The sequence below is a fragment of the Peromyscus californicus genome, unplaced genomic scaffold (genome assembly GCF_007827085.1).
Source record: "Peromyscus californicus insignis strain IS unplaced genomic scaffold, ASM782708v3 Scaffold_3__1_contigs__length_106647218, whole genome shotgun sequence".
In the NCBI taxonomy this organism is placed as follows: Eukaryota; Metazoa; Chordata; class Mammalia; order Rodentia; family Cricetidae; genus Peromyscus; species Peromyscus californicus.
Window position 1 is genome coordinate 43473311 of NW_026294551.1, and position 17794 is coordinate 43491104.

The window sequence follows — 17794 nt, forward strand, 5'->3', positions numbered from 1 at the left end:
AAGAGGGAGGGGTATCTAGCCAAAGGGGGATACTTGCATCCTAGAATTGGGAAGGTGGAAACAGACAGACCCCAGGCACTCACTGGCTAGTAGCCTATCCTAATCTTCCAGTCCCGGCTCCCAGTGAGAGACACGATTGGAAAAAAAGCAAGTCTTAATTAGGTTTCTATTGCTATAAAATACCATGACCAAAAGCAACTTCAGGAAGAGTTTATTTCATCTTACAACTCTCAAGTCACACCCATCACTTGAGGGGTCAGGGCAGGAACTCAAAGCAGAAACCTGATGGCAAGAACTGAAGCAAAAACCATAGAGGAATGCTGCTTTCTTGCTTGTTTCTCATGGCTTGCTCAACCTGCTTTCTTATACAATTCAGAACCGCCTGCCCAGTGCTGGCACCAATCAAACTGGGCTGGCCCCTCCCATATCAATTGTTAATCAGGCTTGCCTAGAGACAATCCAAGGGAGGTATCTTCTCAACTGAGGGTCTTCCTTCCAGCTAACTCTCTAGCTTGTGTTGGGCTGACAAAACCAAACAACAAACCACAACAGACAAGACAGGGAGGGAGAGTTTTCTTCTCAAGTGTGGTCCATGATAGGTTGTCTATGCCAATATATGGTCCTATACCAACATGCATACCAGCATCACTAACTGGACTCAGTGGGTTACTTGAGAAAGAGGGGGGGGGGGGCACATGAAGGTGAGAGAGGATTGGGGAGAGGGGTTCAGGTATAAAATTATCAAAAAATAAATAAATAAAATAAATAGAAATTTTAAAAGATGGATAGTTCCTGAAGAATGGTACCTTAGGTTCACCTCTGCTCTCCACACAGATGTGCACACCTGCCTGCATATATATGAACATGCATCAGCAGAATTTTAAAAAAAAAAAAAAGAGCCCCATCATTCACAACTTCTCCCTATTCTCAACTAACTTACTCCCTTTAGTTTCTTCCAGTCCTTATTTAATCATCTAGCTCAAGCCCTCTAATATCATCTCCTATACAAATCTCACATTTAGGCCCCCAAAATTCCTACGATCAATTCCCTACTTCAGAGCTTCAGTCTCATTACAACAATTTCTTATTCTCATTGTCTTTAACACTGTCCCCTCAAATCCATCTCCAGGAGAATCATAAAGGAGCTTTTTAAAACTTGTGACCATACCATTCATACTTAAAGCTTTTCAATGAGTTGCTGTCACATGCACAATAAGGTCAAACTTGAAATTTCAATTCAACAGTCAACTGCCTGTTCCAAACCATCTCAGCTAGAATTGTGCTGTGTCTGCAGGATTAATAGGGCATTCTTCAGACTAGAGTGATTTCTGTAAGATAAGAAAATCAAAATAAATCATTCCCAGAAAAAGTTTCCAACATCTGAACTGTAGTTGAAACCTCTCTATTTTAAAATGTCCAGTGACATTTTTGAGAATCCACTATATTTTGTGATTATTTCAAGAAAATAAAAAGTCCTCTCAAATTCTAGGTCCCAAACTGCATTTAGAAACATTTATTCATGATACAACATATAGATTAAAACCATAAAATACTGGATCAAATTGTTTTGACTTAGTTTGACCTAGTAAAAAGAAGCTCCTATTAGTTAATACATGGACCATATTTATTATTTATTTGTCAGTTTGTTTTCTCAAGACAGGGTTTCTCTGTGTAGCCCTAGCTGTCCTGGACCAGGCTAGCCTTGAACTCACAGAGTTCCACTTGCCTCTGCCTCTGAGTGCTGAGATTAAAGGTGTGCATACATCACCATCTCCAGGCTACATGTACCATATTTGAAAGGCATAATTTTTCTAGAATTCAACCAAACTCTAATCTACAAGTATTGATATAAACTTTTTATTTACTTCTTAAAAAGCCAAATAATTGTATTGATGATGATTTGGTTAGAATAAGATGAGAATGGGGAAGAAGAGCCAGCAAGCTGGTCCAGTGGACAAAGGTGCTAATGCACAAAGTCTGAGAACCTGAGTTTGTCCCCAAGAAAACATGGTGGGAGCAAAAACTCAACCCACAGCTGCCTTCTGACCTCCACTAACATGCTGTGGCACATGTGCTCACCTCCCCCACACATACAAAAGTAAATAAAAATATAAACTTTTAAAAATGAAGAGCTATAGGTAATCTGATAAGACTTGTCATATGCCAGACAGTTCTCTTGGAGAGCACAGAAAATCGTACTTCATAAACGCATTCAGTAATGCTGAGTCTCCTCTATGTAAACGGCCCATAGACAACAAACAGTCAGGGGAAAGCAAATCTTCGCCTTTCTGGAATATTTTTAATAGAAAAGATAATTAGCCAAAAAATGGTTTTGGAGTTCTAAAAATAAAACTTCCTACCCCTAATAAGCAATAAGGTTTTTATAAGTGGTTATGATGTTTTAATAGGTCTTTGAAGAGAAGAACTTTACAGTTCCAAGTCTTTCCAGATTCTCACTATGCTTTAGCAGGCAGGCTAGACAGGTTCTGGCTAGGTGGATGCTCTTAGCCCAAGTACCTATATTATTCTTCTGAAACATATACATAACGCTACAATTGAAAATTACCAGGCCTGGTTAAAAAAAAAAAAAAAAGAAAAGTCTGATGAAATTTGGTAGACTAGGGGCTGGAAAGATGGCTCAGCTGTTAAGAGCACTTTCTGTTCTTGCAGAAGACCTGGGTTCAATTCCCAACCCCCACATGGCAGCTCTTAGCTGTCTGTACTCCAGTTCCAGGGGTTCAGTGTCCTCTGCTGACCTTTGCATTCACCAAGTACACACAAACATGGCGACACACATGCAGGCTAAAACTCGCACACATAAAATACGAATATTTTAAAGTTTGGTATACCATGAGAAAGTTGTTTGTTTGTTTGTTTGTTTTGGTTGTGTTTTGTTTTGTTTTGTTTTTTTTGGTTTTTTGAGGCAGGGTTTTCTCTGTGTAGCTTTGCACCTTTCCTGGATCTCGCTCTGTAGACCAGGCTGGCCTCAAACTCACAGAGATCCGCCTGCCTCTGCCTTCCGAGTGCTGGGATTAAAGGCGTGCGCCACCACCGCCTGGGCAATAATGATAAGTTTGTATGGGTAAAAATTATATAATTCAAAACACACTAGTTTACACTTAGTGTAGCTCCCAGCTACTTCTAAAACTATGAGTCATGGGGTCATGAAAACTCCGACAACAGTGAAAACTTTCTCAGGTGCAACAACCAAAGATGAGTTGGCAGCATTCTCCTGTTGCACCACCGAACTTCACTGCAGCCTTGGAAACACACAACGATGTGTGCTTTGAACTGCACATGCCACTGTAACACACTCAGGACACCTTGGATCAGGTCTGGATTACTGTGCACGAAGTGTGGTCTTTTCATTATCCATACAAATTTTCTGCTCTTATAGAAACACAATGTTTTAATTATGGAAAACAATGACTTGTCATGTTTTCTACCACGACCCCTCAGCATGCAAGTATCAAATTAGTATATCTTTAGATTGAATTGTGTTAAGAATATCTGACTTCAAAACTTAACTCTTCAAGGAGATTAGGGCTGGGTCAGTCTACAGTAAAGCACTTGCCATGAAAACATGAGGATCAGAGTTCTATCCCACCATCCACAGCACACATCTGAAACCTCAGCATTGAGAGAGGCAAACAGGTGGATCACTGAGGCTTACTGGCCAGCCAGTCTACTCAAAATGATAAACTACAAATTTAAGTGGAAGATCCTATCTCAAAGAGCAAGGCTAAGAACAACTGAGGCAAGCACCTGACACTGACCTCTAACCACTGTTGGGAGCTGCTAGCATTAGCACCGCTGTACCGCCCCCCCCCCCCCCCCCCCCCCGTGCCCCCACACATACACAAAGTTTTTAGTTTGGAATTAGGAAAGAATTTCCAACAATTTCTGAAATGACACTAAACATATTTCTGTAATTTGGGATTACATATGTGTTTATACAAACCAGCATTCTCAACATGACAATTATAAATCAAAATATCAATCAACGCTGAAATACAATAAAGATACTCTGTGTCCTACAGATTCAAATACTACAAGGTTTACTTTTATGCAAAAATAATCAATGCATTGCCCTAGTATATATATTTGCATTCACTTTACATAAATAGCAAAATCACATTTACGTCAAAGAATTGTTTTTAAAACAAATTTCTTTGTATTTATTAGGAATAAGTTTTTCATCTATGTACCTATTTTATGTACTTATATTACTGGGCTGTGTAAAGTTTTCTCTGGTCAAAGGGGTTAACAAGGAGAAAGAATTAGGAAAGCCTGCTCTATGTTGCTCAAAGGGTAATTTAACTTTTTTTTTTTTAAGTCTGTAATTTATAAGAAACTTCTTGGTCAGACAATCATTAACTATTGTGTTTTTCTTTCTCTTTTTGAGACAGGGTTTTACTATGCAGTCCAAGCTGGCCAGAATTGAGAATCTTCCTGCTCAGCATCTCAAGTACTGAGACTATAGGTGAGAGTACCATGCCAGGTCTTGCTCCCCCCGCCCCCACTTAATTAAAAAAATAAAATGTTCGCCGGGCAGTGGTGGCGCACGCCTTTAATCCCAGCACTCGGGAGGCAGAGCCAGGCGGATCTCTGTGAGTTCGAGGCCAGCCTGGGGTACCAAGTGAGTTCCAGGAAAAAGCGCAAAGCTACACAGAGAAACCCTGTCTCGAAAAACCAAAAAAATAAAATAAAATAAAATGTTCACAAAACATTGAAGATAGTTAACTGCTAATGATAGTAGATAGTAACATGCTTTTAAAGAGACTATAAATTATATGTATACATACACAGAGCTAGCACATATAAACATGTTCTAGACAGATTTCTTCCTGAAATGCTTCTGCCTGCACCATCAAAGGACTCAGATGACACATTATTTATGACAAGATATACTGTTAACAGTGCTTCTGAGATGGGTGGTGGTGGCGGCTTAATCCCAACACACGGCAGGCAGAGGCAGGTGGATCGCTGTGAGTTCGAGGCCAGCCTGATCTACAGAGCAAGTTCCAGGGCAGCCAGGGCTATAGAGAGAAACCCTATCTGGAAAAAAACAAAACAACAATAAAAAAAAGTGCGTCTGAATAAAGAACTCATTTCCTAAGAGAAGGAATGCAAATGGACTCTGGACCTTATATTGCATGGTCTCACCCCATGGTCCATCACCCAAAAGCAGATGTTCTAGTAGAAAGTGCTAGTCAAGAAAGCAATTCCTCAAGGCTGATGCTCCTATCTGAGAGAATGCACTTACTCTTTGAATCAAATACTGTTTTCTCCATAGGTGGGGTACATAAAACTGAAAAAGAAAGAACAGAAGTAGTTCCTCTCAGTATCCACCTTTAAAACCCTACTGGCAGTTTTGCTCCCAATACTTCCAACTTTGACATCTTCTTTAGATGCTCTGATTCCCGAGGAAGAAACAATTCCGCCAGGATCCACTGAAAGAAGATGAAACTGCTTTGTGATTACTGCCTCCAAGCCACTAAACCAGGCTCCTCAACCTCAGCATTACTGACATTTTTGACCAGATAATTCTGTACTGCTAAGGGCCAACCTTCACTCCCCCTCTCCAAGCATCATAGGATGCTTAGCAACATCCAGGTCAGATCCCTGATCTCTACCCACAAGATGCCATGAGCATCACCTTCCCAAAGCTATACCTATTAAAAATATCTCCAAACACTGTCAAATATCCTCTGGGAGACAAAACTACCCCTGGTTGAGAATCACTGCACTACATCAAGTCAAAGGTCACTCCATTAAATGGTATAAGTCAGCCTGTAATCAAGGAGATAAAGCATTGCTGCCATGGAAAGGGAACAGAAAAGAATGCAACCCCTATCTATGAAATGTCTCTAAACTCTTATGTGTAAGAGTAAAAGTTAATGCAAAACACTGCGCGCGCACACACACACACACACACACACACACACACACACACACACACACAAATGCATGCATGCATGACCACACACACACATTCAGCAGGTGTCCAGGACAGATTCATATTCTCCTCTGATAAAAGTTTGGATTTCCACACCAGATGGTCCAAAATGATGGTCAAGGGTACTGAATCAGGCAGCAGCAGAAAAAAGTTACACCTAACAGCCAGGCGGTGGTGGTGCACGCCTTTAATCCCAGCACTCGGGAGGCAGAGCCAGGTGGATCTCTGTGAGTTTGAGGCCAGCCTGGGCTACCAAGTGAGTTCCAGGAAAAGGCGCAAAGCTACACAGAGAAACCCTGTCTCGAAAAAAAAAAAAAAAAAGTTACACCTAACAATCCTCCTGTCTCTAGCCACCTATTGTGCTGAGGTTACAGGCATATATGTGGCACCCTGACCTTTTTTATGTCAGTGCTGGGCTCCAAACTCTAATCCTCATGCTTGCAAAGGAACTGCTCGTGCCCACTGAGTCACTTATCTATCTTCCGTAGCTCCCACCTTGTTTTTTGAGACAGGGTCTCTCACTAGGACCTGGAGATACATAATTAAGCTAGACTGGCCAGCCAGAGAACACCAGGGATCCTCCTGTCATTCATCACTGATACAGCAGTGAACAAAACAGACAGAAACTATGATCTCAAGTATCTTAAATAATATGTACTCAAGTGAACCATTTTCCAACAACGACGATGACTACGACGATGATGATGATGATGATGATGATGATGGAGGAAGGCAGGGAAAGGGGAAGGAGGAGGAAAACAATACAAATGCATGAACAAACAGCAATGAAGAGTACAGCAAGTCCTAGAGACCTGGGCCTAAGTTTGTAATTAAGTTTGTAATTAAATAAATGAAAGACCTTAAGCAATTAGTAACTTATTTATTCCTAAATCATCTATTTCATTCCCTTCTATGGATTCCAATTCCTCAGAGAAATTCTCAGTCATCATACTGGCCTTTTCCCCTATTTTCTTAAGTAAATTACATATTTTCTGTCTTGTTTTGTCTTAAAAATTCATTGTGTGTATGTGTGTGTGTGTGTGTGTGTGTGTGTGTGTGTGTGTGTGTGTATACAAGTGTAGGGGGTGTCCTTGAGGCCAGAAGAAGGCATTAGATCACCTGGAATCAGAGTTACAGGCAGCTGTATGCTGCCCAACATGGGTCCTAAGAACCAAATTCAGGTCCTCTAGAACAGCAACTGTTGAGCCATCTCTCCAGCCCCACATTACAAGTTGGGGTGGTTTGTTTTTTGTTTTTGTTTTTGTTTTTTTGGTGGTGATGGTAAGTCTTTGTCTGCTGCCAACTTTCTGAATCTGCTTCTATAGTTTACTTTGCTTCTTGAGTATAGACCACATTTTCCCACCTTTTTATGTCTCTAGAAACTGTCATACTCTGGATATTGCAAATGAAAGAACCTTAAAACTCTAGAATATATCTTCCTAGTCAGTGAGAATCTCTACTTTGATTAAGCAAAATGAGTGAGAAGGGTGATCATTGCAATCCAATCAGTGTTTCAAGTGGGCCAAGGATATGCTACAATTTTAGTAAGAGTCTGTTCATTTCTGGTTCATCTTTTTCCTCCAGCATGTGTCCATAATCAGCCCACCTACAAATTTCTCTTGTAACCCTGGAATTTTAATTCATTTGGTCTTCACTACTTCAAAAGTCTTCCAGTGTTTTTAAAACTGTTGATTTTGTTGTTGTTGTTGTTGTTAACAGTTTTTTGTTTTTTCAAGACAGAGTTTCTCTGTGTAGTTTTGGTGCCTGTCCTAGATCTCACTCTGTAGACCAGGCTGGCCATGAACTCACAGAGATCTGCCTGCCTCTGCCTCCCAAGTGCTGGAATTAAAGGTGTGAGCCACCACCGCCTGGCAGAACTGCTGATTCTTAAAGCTCATCCAGTTTTTGTTTGAACTTGCTGCAGTGGTGTGTGTGGCTGTGCTGTCATCTCCTAAGTAAATACTAGCCACAGCCAGGTGCCCTGCATGTGGAAACCCAAGAGTGGTTGACAGGCCCAGCTTTACATAAAAACTACTACAGAGACCCTTTTAGAACTATAACCACTTCCAAACAGCTAAAATGCATAGGTGTTTAGTGGATCCAGGAGATCAGTCTTTTTAAACAAATTTCAAGTGAAATTATTTAAGGCTAGCATTACTAAAGAAAGCACTAGGCCTACATCCATGACTTCTCACCCCTCCCTCAAAATTCAGTAAGGATATTTTTAAAAGAACAGATACTATACATAATAAATGAAGAGGTTCCAGGCTAGCAAAGGTTACATAGCAAAAACCTGTCTCTAAATAAATAAATACTGAACAATGCTTCTAAGTCTTGGTATTGCAAACAACTCATTTCCCCTAGGACTATCCTGTACTTCCCATGTCTTCAGCTATGAATTAGCACTTTGCTTCTCATCTAAGAAGCCAGACAAGTATCTGTGTGAGCTATGGCAGAAATAGGACTTAAATAATCTCAGACTCCTAACTACCGCTCTGTGTCTAATTAATTACTGATGGCGATTATTTTTTCAGAGGACTAGCTCATAAAAAGAGAGACAGAAATGAATCCATTTGAAGAATTATAAAGCATTTGAACGGTTACATTATACTTCCACTTTCCATATCAAACAGTCTCAGAATTCAGGAGACTTACACTTCACAAAGTAGTTTACATCAAGGTAGAAATGAGAACTCTTGTCTTCAATGATTTTTGCTGCCAACATTTGATCAAAATAAAACCTATTTTCTTTCCCCATTCCCTGAAAATTCACTTATGAGATACCAATACCAAGAAACACAAATGGTTCTCTTTCCCTTATCAATTATCCAAAAAGAATAAGATCCTGACACATAAAAGCACATTTTCCTAGCCCCAAAGTAGAAAATTGATAAAGGCAACAGGATAAAAATAATACTCTAAGAATCAAGACAATAGGTTTGTCGAATATTTGCCTAGCATACTCAGAGAAAAAGTGTGGTAATGTATAAAACCAGGGGTGGTAGCACAGGACCACAATCTCACCACTCTGGAGGTAGACTGGAGGATCAGAAGTTCAAGATCATCCTTAGAAATGGAACAAGTTAGAAGCCCTGTCTTAATTAATTAAAAATGAAGACTAGAGAATTGCTAAACAGAAAAATAAAAACTGAAAAGTAAAGAATCAAAAGTAAAAAGCAAAACCACCCATGAACTCACCAGAAGGCACTTTAATACTACCAAAAAGAGCCACATAATCAAGAAATGTACTGCACATACCAGAGGTGATGTTGCACATCTGTGACCTCAGCACTTAGGAGAGGGAGGCAGGAAAATCAGAAGTTCAAGGTCATCAAAAAAGAGAAGAAAACCAACTAAACAACTTATTCGTACACACCGATAACCTCAGCACTACGGAAGATGAAGCAAGAGGTCAAGTTGGAGACCAACCTGCAGGTGGCTACTGCAGACCCACCTCCAAACTCACAATGACGGTGGTAACAGCGCAGCAGGTAAGCACCTACCATGCAGGCCAGGTAGCCTGAGTTCAGTCACATAAAGGTGGAAAGAGGGAAATGAGTCCACAAAGTTGTCCTCTGAACTCTACACAAGCCCCGTGGCATGCGCATATCCACACAAACAGAAATAAATATTTTCAACTGAAAATGTGTTTAAATCCTCTAACACACAGCCAACCCAAACAGAACGGATCAGTATTCTAACATGAACATAGAAGGTAAAACTCGGGACACATCTGACAGAGAAGCAGCATCAAGGTATCCCACATCTTACAAGCTGTGTATAGAAATGATCATCACCAAACTTGAAAGGGGAGAAAAGATAGCACACAAATTGGATACATTCCTGTGACTATTTACAGCTTCCTATCATGTAAAAGAGTCACGCTGAAAACACTAAATGAGCCCAAGATGTGGGTTGGACAGGTGTTTTTCCCATTTTACAGATGAAAACATAGAAAAGTGATACAGAGGTAAAGTGCCCAAGGTCACACACACTGTTAGTTCCACAGTGAAGGGCGTTTTTCCTTATTACAAAGTTTACTGAAAACCCGAGGTGGTAAGAATTATTTCCTTATGCCCCAATTACTTTTGAGGACAACCCAAGAAAATCTGTCAACAATTAAACAGAAAAGCATCACTTGAAATCGTTATGAGACATAATTACTCAAAAGGTCATTATCTAGGTATAAAATTATAAAACTAAGTCATTCTTTTTCATCATAATTGTACTGCTATTGACTAAACTAAAATTGTGCCTCATGCACTAGATATACCATCTTGTTTGGTTGTTGGACAGGAGGTCGGGTGAAATAAGAGACCATTTCCTCAGGAAAAATAAGTTCTCTGAAATTCAATAGGATAAGACACCCAAAGCTATAAAATATGAGTAAGGGCAAGCAACAGCTTGTTGGCTGTAGAGGCAAACCTCAACCAAACTAGGAGTGCCAGACTGTGGTCTATAAGAAAATATTCACTCTGGAAGTTAGCACCTGAAGTTTCTGCTACTGTGAGGTAATTAGTACAATTTATGGGGGATGGGGGAGGTAACATTTTAAGTCTTCATTATAACTAGGTGGAACTGCAAATTAGCTTGGAGCTATCTGTCTCAACAGTTCTTTTAATGATATAACCAAAGGCTCAAAAGCCACTTTTACTTACTTACACTCAAAGCACATAACTGTATATATCACGGGCGTGTGTGTGTGTGTGTGTGTGTGTGTGTGTGTGTGTGTGTGTGTGTGTGATTATGTAAACCAGACTGGCCTTGAACTCAGAGATCCACCAGCCTGTGCCTCTTGAATGCTGAGATTAGAGGCATCTGCCATTATACCCAGCTTACACAGAACATTTTAAGTGGTCAAATATATTCAGTCAGGGCTGGAGAAACAGCTCGGCAGTTAAGATCTCTGGCTGCTCTTCCAGAGGACCGGGGTTCAATTCCTAACATCCACATGGCAGCTCACAACTGTCTGTAACTCCAGTTCCAGCGGACCCAAAACCCATAAAAACATTAATGCACATAAAATTTTATATATATATATACATATATATACACATATATATTCAGTCTACTGCACACTCACTAAGACACTTCAGTGGGGTGCAATAAAAGCCAGTTATTACTTACAATTTAACAGTGAAGTTTTTCTTCGGCACACCCCTGAGTGCTATTTACTTCAGACCCTGTGCCATAATGATACAGGGATTTACAGGTCACTGAAACCACCCATCAGTTCACATTCACTACAATACAACTTTCTATTCTCAAGGTCAAACTTTGTCTGATCTTTCCTTTCCCTAAGAAAATGGGGGTGTTCTAAAAGAAGTTAGATGAAACAACACAATGCTTTTATGAACAAGTCAATCCCTTGCAAATAGCTTAAGGTGCCCATACTCTACTTCAGTATTGATCCTAAGCCTTTTAACAGTTTAAGCTGACCACAAATCTCCCCTTCCACTTCTTTTATAGAACATTCTCCTTCTTAAACTTCCGTTTAAAAAAAGCCTTCTTATACCTCACATTCCTTGTCTTACATATACAAACACAAAACTCTCAATGAAAAATAAGCATGACATACAAATGAAAAACCTGTTTTTAATTAAAACATCACGTACTCTTAAAAAAGCATATTGTTATAATTCAACAATATGGCCTATACGAAACCTCAGAACACCAACTCTGAAGGCTACAATAAGAATGCCCCATCACAGTCTGAGTGATTTAAAGATATAAAAATAAAGCATTATAACGGCTTACTATGTATCCTATACTAAGCTTTTGCTTTAACAACAAAATTCTTCATGTTGTGTACATTTTTTCAAAAGCAGAATAAAGAAAATAATCCTGGGTTGTCGAGTTAGTTTAGTGACTTACTGCCAAAACTGTAGATCTAAGTTCAGCCCCTGGAATCCACATGATTGAAGGAGAGAACCAATTCCAACATGTTATCCTGACCTCTGAAAATCATTGCGCAAGCTCCCACATATGTATGCGCATGTGTACACACACACACACACACACACACACACACACACTATAACATACATATGTATAATATACATACATACATACTCAGGAGGCAGAAGCAGGTGGATCTCTGTGAGTTTGAGGCCAGAGGCCAGTCTGGTCTACAGAGCAAGTTCCAGGATAGCCAGGGCTTCACAAAGAGAAACCCTGTCTTGAAAAAACAAACAAACAAAAATTTTAATAATAATAGTAATAATTTTGCTTTGGTTTTTGAGACAGGGTTTCTTTGTGTAGCCCTGGCTGTCCTGGAACTCATTCTGTAGACCAGGCTGGCTTTAACTCACAGAGATCCACCTGCCTCTGCCTCCCAAGTGCTGGGATTAAAGATGTGCACCATCACTGCCCGGCTAATAGTAATAAATTTTGAAGCCAAATAATTATGTAAAAAAACTAGACTATTTAAAATAAAGTACAACTGGTCCAATGCTAGCCCAATTCACACAACCTTATTTTACTGTACTCCCCAAACTCGAAGACCATATGATATGTATGCCACAAACTAGATGATAAACCAGGAGACATGGATCAAGTACTGAGATCCATAAATTACAAAAGGATGCTATCAGTACCCTAAGTATTTGTCAACAAATGCTAAAGAATAACTAACATACACTCCAGGAAATATCTAGAAACTAGTCATTCTCTTTAGTGAAAATGCAATAGTCAATAAGCCGTATAAGAACCCAGGCATGGTGGCACACACCTTTAATCCAGGACTCGGGAGGCAGAGGCAAGTGAATCTCTGTGAATTGAGAAGACAGCCTGGTCTACAGAGTGAGTTCCAGGACAGCCAGGGCTACACAGAGAAATCCTGTCTGGAAAAAATAAATAAATAAAACTAAATAAACCTGAAAGAACCTTAAAAGATTTTCTGCTGGGTTCCTTTTCAATGGATGAGGACAGCTAGGATCTGTGTGAGAACTAACAGCTGGCATATGAACAGAAACACTGAATAACTGCAAACTCAGGCTCCTGTTTAGAAAGCCCAGTTCAGTAACAGGCAAACCTATTAGAAAAAGACACACACATCTGGCCAGGACAGTGCACACCTATACCCCAGCACTCTGGAAGCTGGGGAGAGCCAGCTTTGGCTACCTAGTGAGTTCAAGGTCAGCCCGGGCTATGTAGTAAGACCATCTCAAAGAAGGAAGGGGAAGAGGAAGGGGAAAGGGAAGAGAGGGGAAGGGAAGAACATCTGTTCAAGCTGATTATTACACTAACGCATAAGGATCTGAATTTGTACATACAAGAAAGAGCTGTATCTTAGGAACTTGGGGGAGAGATGCAGTACTGTGGTTATTAAAACTGTGTAAAGGCTACTGTGTTTAAAAAAAAAAAATCCTTTTCAAGAAAGCAGCAATCTAGAAGGGATAAAGCAAAGCCAGTTTTTGCAGCCATAAAGGAGATGAGTGAGCAAACAGTAGAGATAGGCAGTGTCTAGCAAGGAAAGGAAAAGAAGTAGTTTACAGAGGAAAAGTCTATGCAGGACAAGGAAGCATTTCCTTTCCAAAGGAAAGAAAATGTAAGTTTAAAAGTGAAAAGGAAAATCGTGTATCAAGTAGGGAAAGCAGGATGTCAATTGACAATAAACATTATTCCCTCAACATAATTATATAGATATATAGATATAGATATAGATATAGATATAGATATAGATATAGATATAGATATAGATATAGATATAGATATCTCCCACACACACCCTGAGACAGGGTTTCTCTGTGGAGCCCTGGCTGTCCTGGAACTCACTCTGTAGACTAGATTGGCATCAAACTCACAGAGATCCGCCTGCCTCTGCCTCCTGAGTGCTGGGATTAAAGATGTGCGCTCGGCTTAAGAGTATATATTTTTAATGTTCTTAAAGCCTTATAAAATTTGCAGACCAGTAGTTAGGAGGATACATCCTTTTTTTTTTTTAACCCAAAAGGGCTTTGAATTTTTATAAATCTATGTGGCCAATTAGTGTGGGATTTGTAACAATGAAAATATTTGTCTAACATGTGAACTCTCTATCCCATAGTATTCAAAGGACTGATTAGTACTTGTCTTAATCAGGTCTGCTGTGCACACTGCATCAAACAGTAGAAGTACAACACAACCATCCATGCAGTCATCAACTGAGCTGTCATCTCTACACATGTTCATCTCAACACACACACGTGCTGGCGATAGTAAGAAGCAGCTAGTCACTCCTTGAGGCCAGTGAAACAACTACAGACAACACGAAATTTTTTTTTTTTTTTGGTTTTTCAAGACAGGGTTTCTCTGTGTAGCTTTGCACCTTTCCTGGAACTCGCTTTGGAGACCAGGCTGGCCTCGAACTCACAGAGATCCACCTGGCTCTGCCTCCCGAGTGCTGGGATTAAAGGCGTGCGCCACCACCGCCCGGCACGAAAATTTAAAAAATAACTAAGATTCTCATTTACAAATACCAGGACATACTATGCTTTTTTTCCTACCATTGGTAAAAAATGTAAAGTTTGGCTAGGGATCGTGGCACATGCCTTCAATTGCACATGGGGATCTCTATGAATTTGAGGCCAGCCTAATCTGTATACGGAGTTCCAGAGCAGTCAAGACTACACAGTGAGACCCTGTCTCAAAAGGGGAACAAACCAAATGAAGCAGTAAACTCTTCTAACTACACTTGATGGGTTGTTCAAACAAATTCTATGAGATACTTACAAAAAGCATTCCCCTAATTGTCTATCATTCAACACATTTTTCACACGAAAGCTCAATGGGTCTATTATGTCACTTAGCCTCTCTCAGCCTCAGTCTTTCACAAAACAAAAACCAAACAAGCAAACTTCAATAGTAAGATCAACTTGAGTGGGAGTAAAGGATGACTCAATGGTTAAGACTGCTTGTCGTTCTGTCAGAGACCCAGAGTTTGGTTTCCAGCACCCAAGCTGGAAACTCATACCTACCTATAACTTCAGGTTCAACAGATCCAACACCCTCTTCTGGCCTCTGAGAGTACTGTACACACACACACATACGTACACATACATATGTACACACATAAATATAATAGTCTTTTAAAATCAGGGAAAATGGTAAGGTAAATCATTCTCAACCCTTCATTAAGATTATACTCTTTGTGAGTTCAGTTTTGGTTGGCCTATGCCAGCGGTTCTCAACCTTCCTAATGCTGCGACTCTTTAATACAGTTCCTCCTGTTGTGGTGACCCCAACCATAAAATTATTTTGTTGCTACTTCATAAATGTAATTTTGCTACTGTTATGAATCATAATGTAAACATCTGTGTTTTCCCATGGCCTTAGGTGACCCCTATAAAAGGGTTGTTTGACCCCCAAAGGGGTCTCGACTCACAGGTTGAGAACTGCTGGTCTATGAACATTTTAAATCTCTCTCTCTCTCTCTCTCTCTCTCTCTCTCTCTCTCTCTCTCTCTCTCTCACTCGTTTCTTTATTTCATTTTATGTGTATTAGTGTTTTATCTGCATTTATGTGCACCACATGTTTGCCTGGTGCCAGAGATCAGAAAGGGCATTAGCTCCCCTGGAACTGGAGTTACAGATGACTGTTAACTACATTGTGAACCATATGAATGGTGGAGATGGAACCCAGGTCCTCTGCTCAGTAACAAGGACTTTTAAAGTTCTGCACAGCAAGTTTTTTCTACACACTACATAATGCTCTATTTAAATCTAATGCTCTATAATTCAACCTATTTACACAGTAATATTTACCCCATCAGATGGGTTACTAGAACATTTTTTTAGATACCTTTTGTTCTGGGAGCAGGATGAATGAACCAACTCCTTGAAGTCTGACAGCTATGAAACTTTATGTAGGGTTTTTTATTTTGGGGGCAAAAGTTGTTTGTTTAAGACAGAATCTCCCTATGTAACCTTGGCATCCTGGAATTTGCTATGTAGACCAGGCTGGCCTCAAACTCACAGAGATCCACCTGCCTCTGTCTCCCCAGCGCTGGGATTAAAGGCGTGCGCCACTACATTCAGCTCTATGTAGGTTCTTAACTCCCTATGCCTATTCACAATCTGTCAGGTCAAAAAGATTGGGTCCTACAAAAATATTTCTGGTCAAATTAAAGAAAAAAAACCCTTCTCCTACTAGTCAGCTCCCATAATCAGTTCTGTGATTGCACCCAATAAACAAAACAGATTGGCTCAATTTTAAACACTTCCCTCAGGGGAAGCCCCCGGCAGAACTGCAAAAAAAAAAAAACAAAAACAAAAACAAACCATCCTTTAATCCAGCCACAACCATCTACAGTCCATAAAATTAGACAAGCTCTCAGAGAGGAAAGACTACATGTGGACTACCTCTTCATCAGCCTTAAAATTTTACGTGTGGAAAAACACGGCGGATAAAAAGTAACCTTCCTAAACTACAAAAACTTTTCCCTCTATCCCAAGCAGTCTCAATTAAAGTTCTCTTGTGAAGAGAGTGAAAAGCCAGTCCAAACAACAACACACCACGAGCAGAGTTATCCACACTAGGACCACATCCCAGCTGTCTCTGGCCTCTCTTAGTCTGTAGCGCCAATGCTGCTGCTTCCTTTCAGCCGTCTCCCCTCACTCCGGGAAGAGTCTCACTTAGAAAGCTAATATTCACATCCTCGGACCTCTGGCAAGCAGGGACTGGAGGGGGCGCGGGTAATGATCAAGGAAGGAAAAGGGGGGAAATCATTTCAGAACCACGGTCCCCCCTGCAAACAGCAACATAAAGGGCAGCCTTGTGTCATCGGACTATGGGGACGCTGGTAGGGGGACAGCAAAAAGATGTTCAGTGTGTGTGCACTTGAGAGTCTCCAGGCAAGTTGACGCCCCGGAGCAGAAAAGTAAGATAACTTGTGCTTTTTCCCTACTCCTGCCCCTAAGGGGCAGAAAATGGGGGTGGGGGCGGGATATTATCCTGCTCCTACTGGGGGTACGTGCACAAACAGACCGGGGGCTTCCTTCGGTTATCCTCAGTTACGAGGTTGGCGGGTGTTCACGGAAAAGGGAAACCCTAACTAGTATTACCTACCTCCTTTCAAAAAGGGAGGAGCAAGAGAGAACGATTAAATCCAGATGGAGCGCCCCTGAAAGCGCCCCCAGGTCACTCATCCCCCCCCCCCCCCCCAAGAGCAAGCGGAAGGGCTGGGATAAAGGGGATGGAGGGCTGGACGTGGGCAAGGCCCCACCCCCCCGGTTTAGGAGGGAAGGAGAGCCCCGACTCGCCGCCGAATCCCCGGGCCGCCCCCTCGTGTCCCCCCCTCCCCGGCCCTCCCCCGGCCTGCGGAGCCCCCAGCAGCCCGCGAGGCAGCCGAGCCTTCCTCCCCTCACCCACCGCGTCCCCACCCCCACCCGCTCCCACCTCCCGCCCGCCGCGGGCCCGTTACCTGCTCGTCGAAGCGGCTGACCACGGCCTGGACCCATTCCACCGGCCTGTGTGCGGCCATGTCCTCCCCGCGACCCGGGGGTGGCGGGTGGCCGGGTGGGCCGGCGTCCGGGACCCGCCGGAGGGCGGGCGGCCGGCGCTGAGGTGAAGGCAGCGGCGAGCCGAGCAGCTGAGGAGTGCGGGCAGCTAGCGTTCCCACGGGGGTGGGGACGGGGGGGGGCCCGAGTGGCCCGCCAGGAGGGGGACAGGGGAAGGGGGCGTTGGCGAGGAGGCTGGGGGAAGGGGTGGGAAGGGGAGCCCGGGGAGGGGAGGGCGCCTGTGGGTGGCTCTCCCCACTTAGCGCCGTCTCCCCTCAGCCATCACAGTCCGAGACGCCGCCATGACACCCCACCGGAAGTGGGATCCTTTCCACGGCTCGGGGAGAGGGAGAGCGAG

The 17794-nt window shown here is 41.9% G+C and overlaps 1 protein-coding gene across 9 annotated transcripts in view; it reads right to left on the reverse strand.

Annotated features, from left to right (window-relative positions):
* The window catches only part of Nf1 (neurofibromin 1), a 246624-nt gene extending 229081 nt beyond the window's left edge, over positions 1-17543 (reverse strand). For 4 of the 9 annotated variants that reach the window (XM_052755658.1, XM_052755656.1, XM_052755659.1 and 1 more), the window contains exons 1-2: positions 17361-17522; positions 5353-5453 (exon numbers count right to left, since the gene is read on the reverse strand). In XM_052755658.1, coding sequence (XP_052611618.1) covers positions 5353-5453; positions 17361-17397 — 138 coding nt within the window. In that variant the 5' untranslated portion in view covers positions 17398-17522. Of the gene's footprint in view, positions 1-1168; positions 1187-5352; positions 5454-17360 lie in introns of those variants that run through there. The other 5 variants (XM_052755665.1, XM_052755662.1, XM_052755661.1 and 2 more) reach the window with 3 other exon arrangements.
* Positions 17544-17794: the final 251 nt, after the last annotated feature.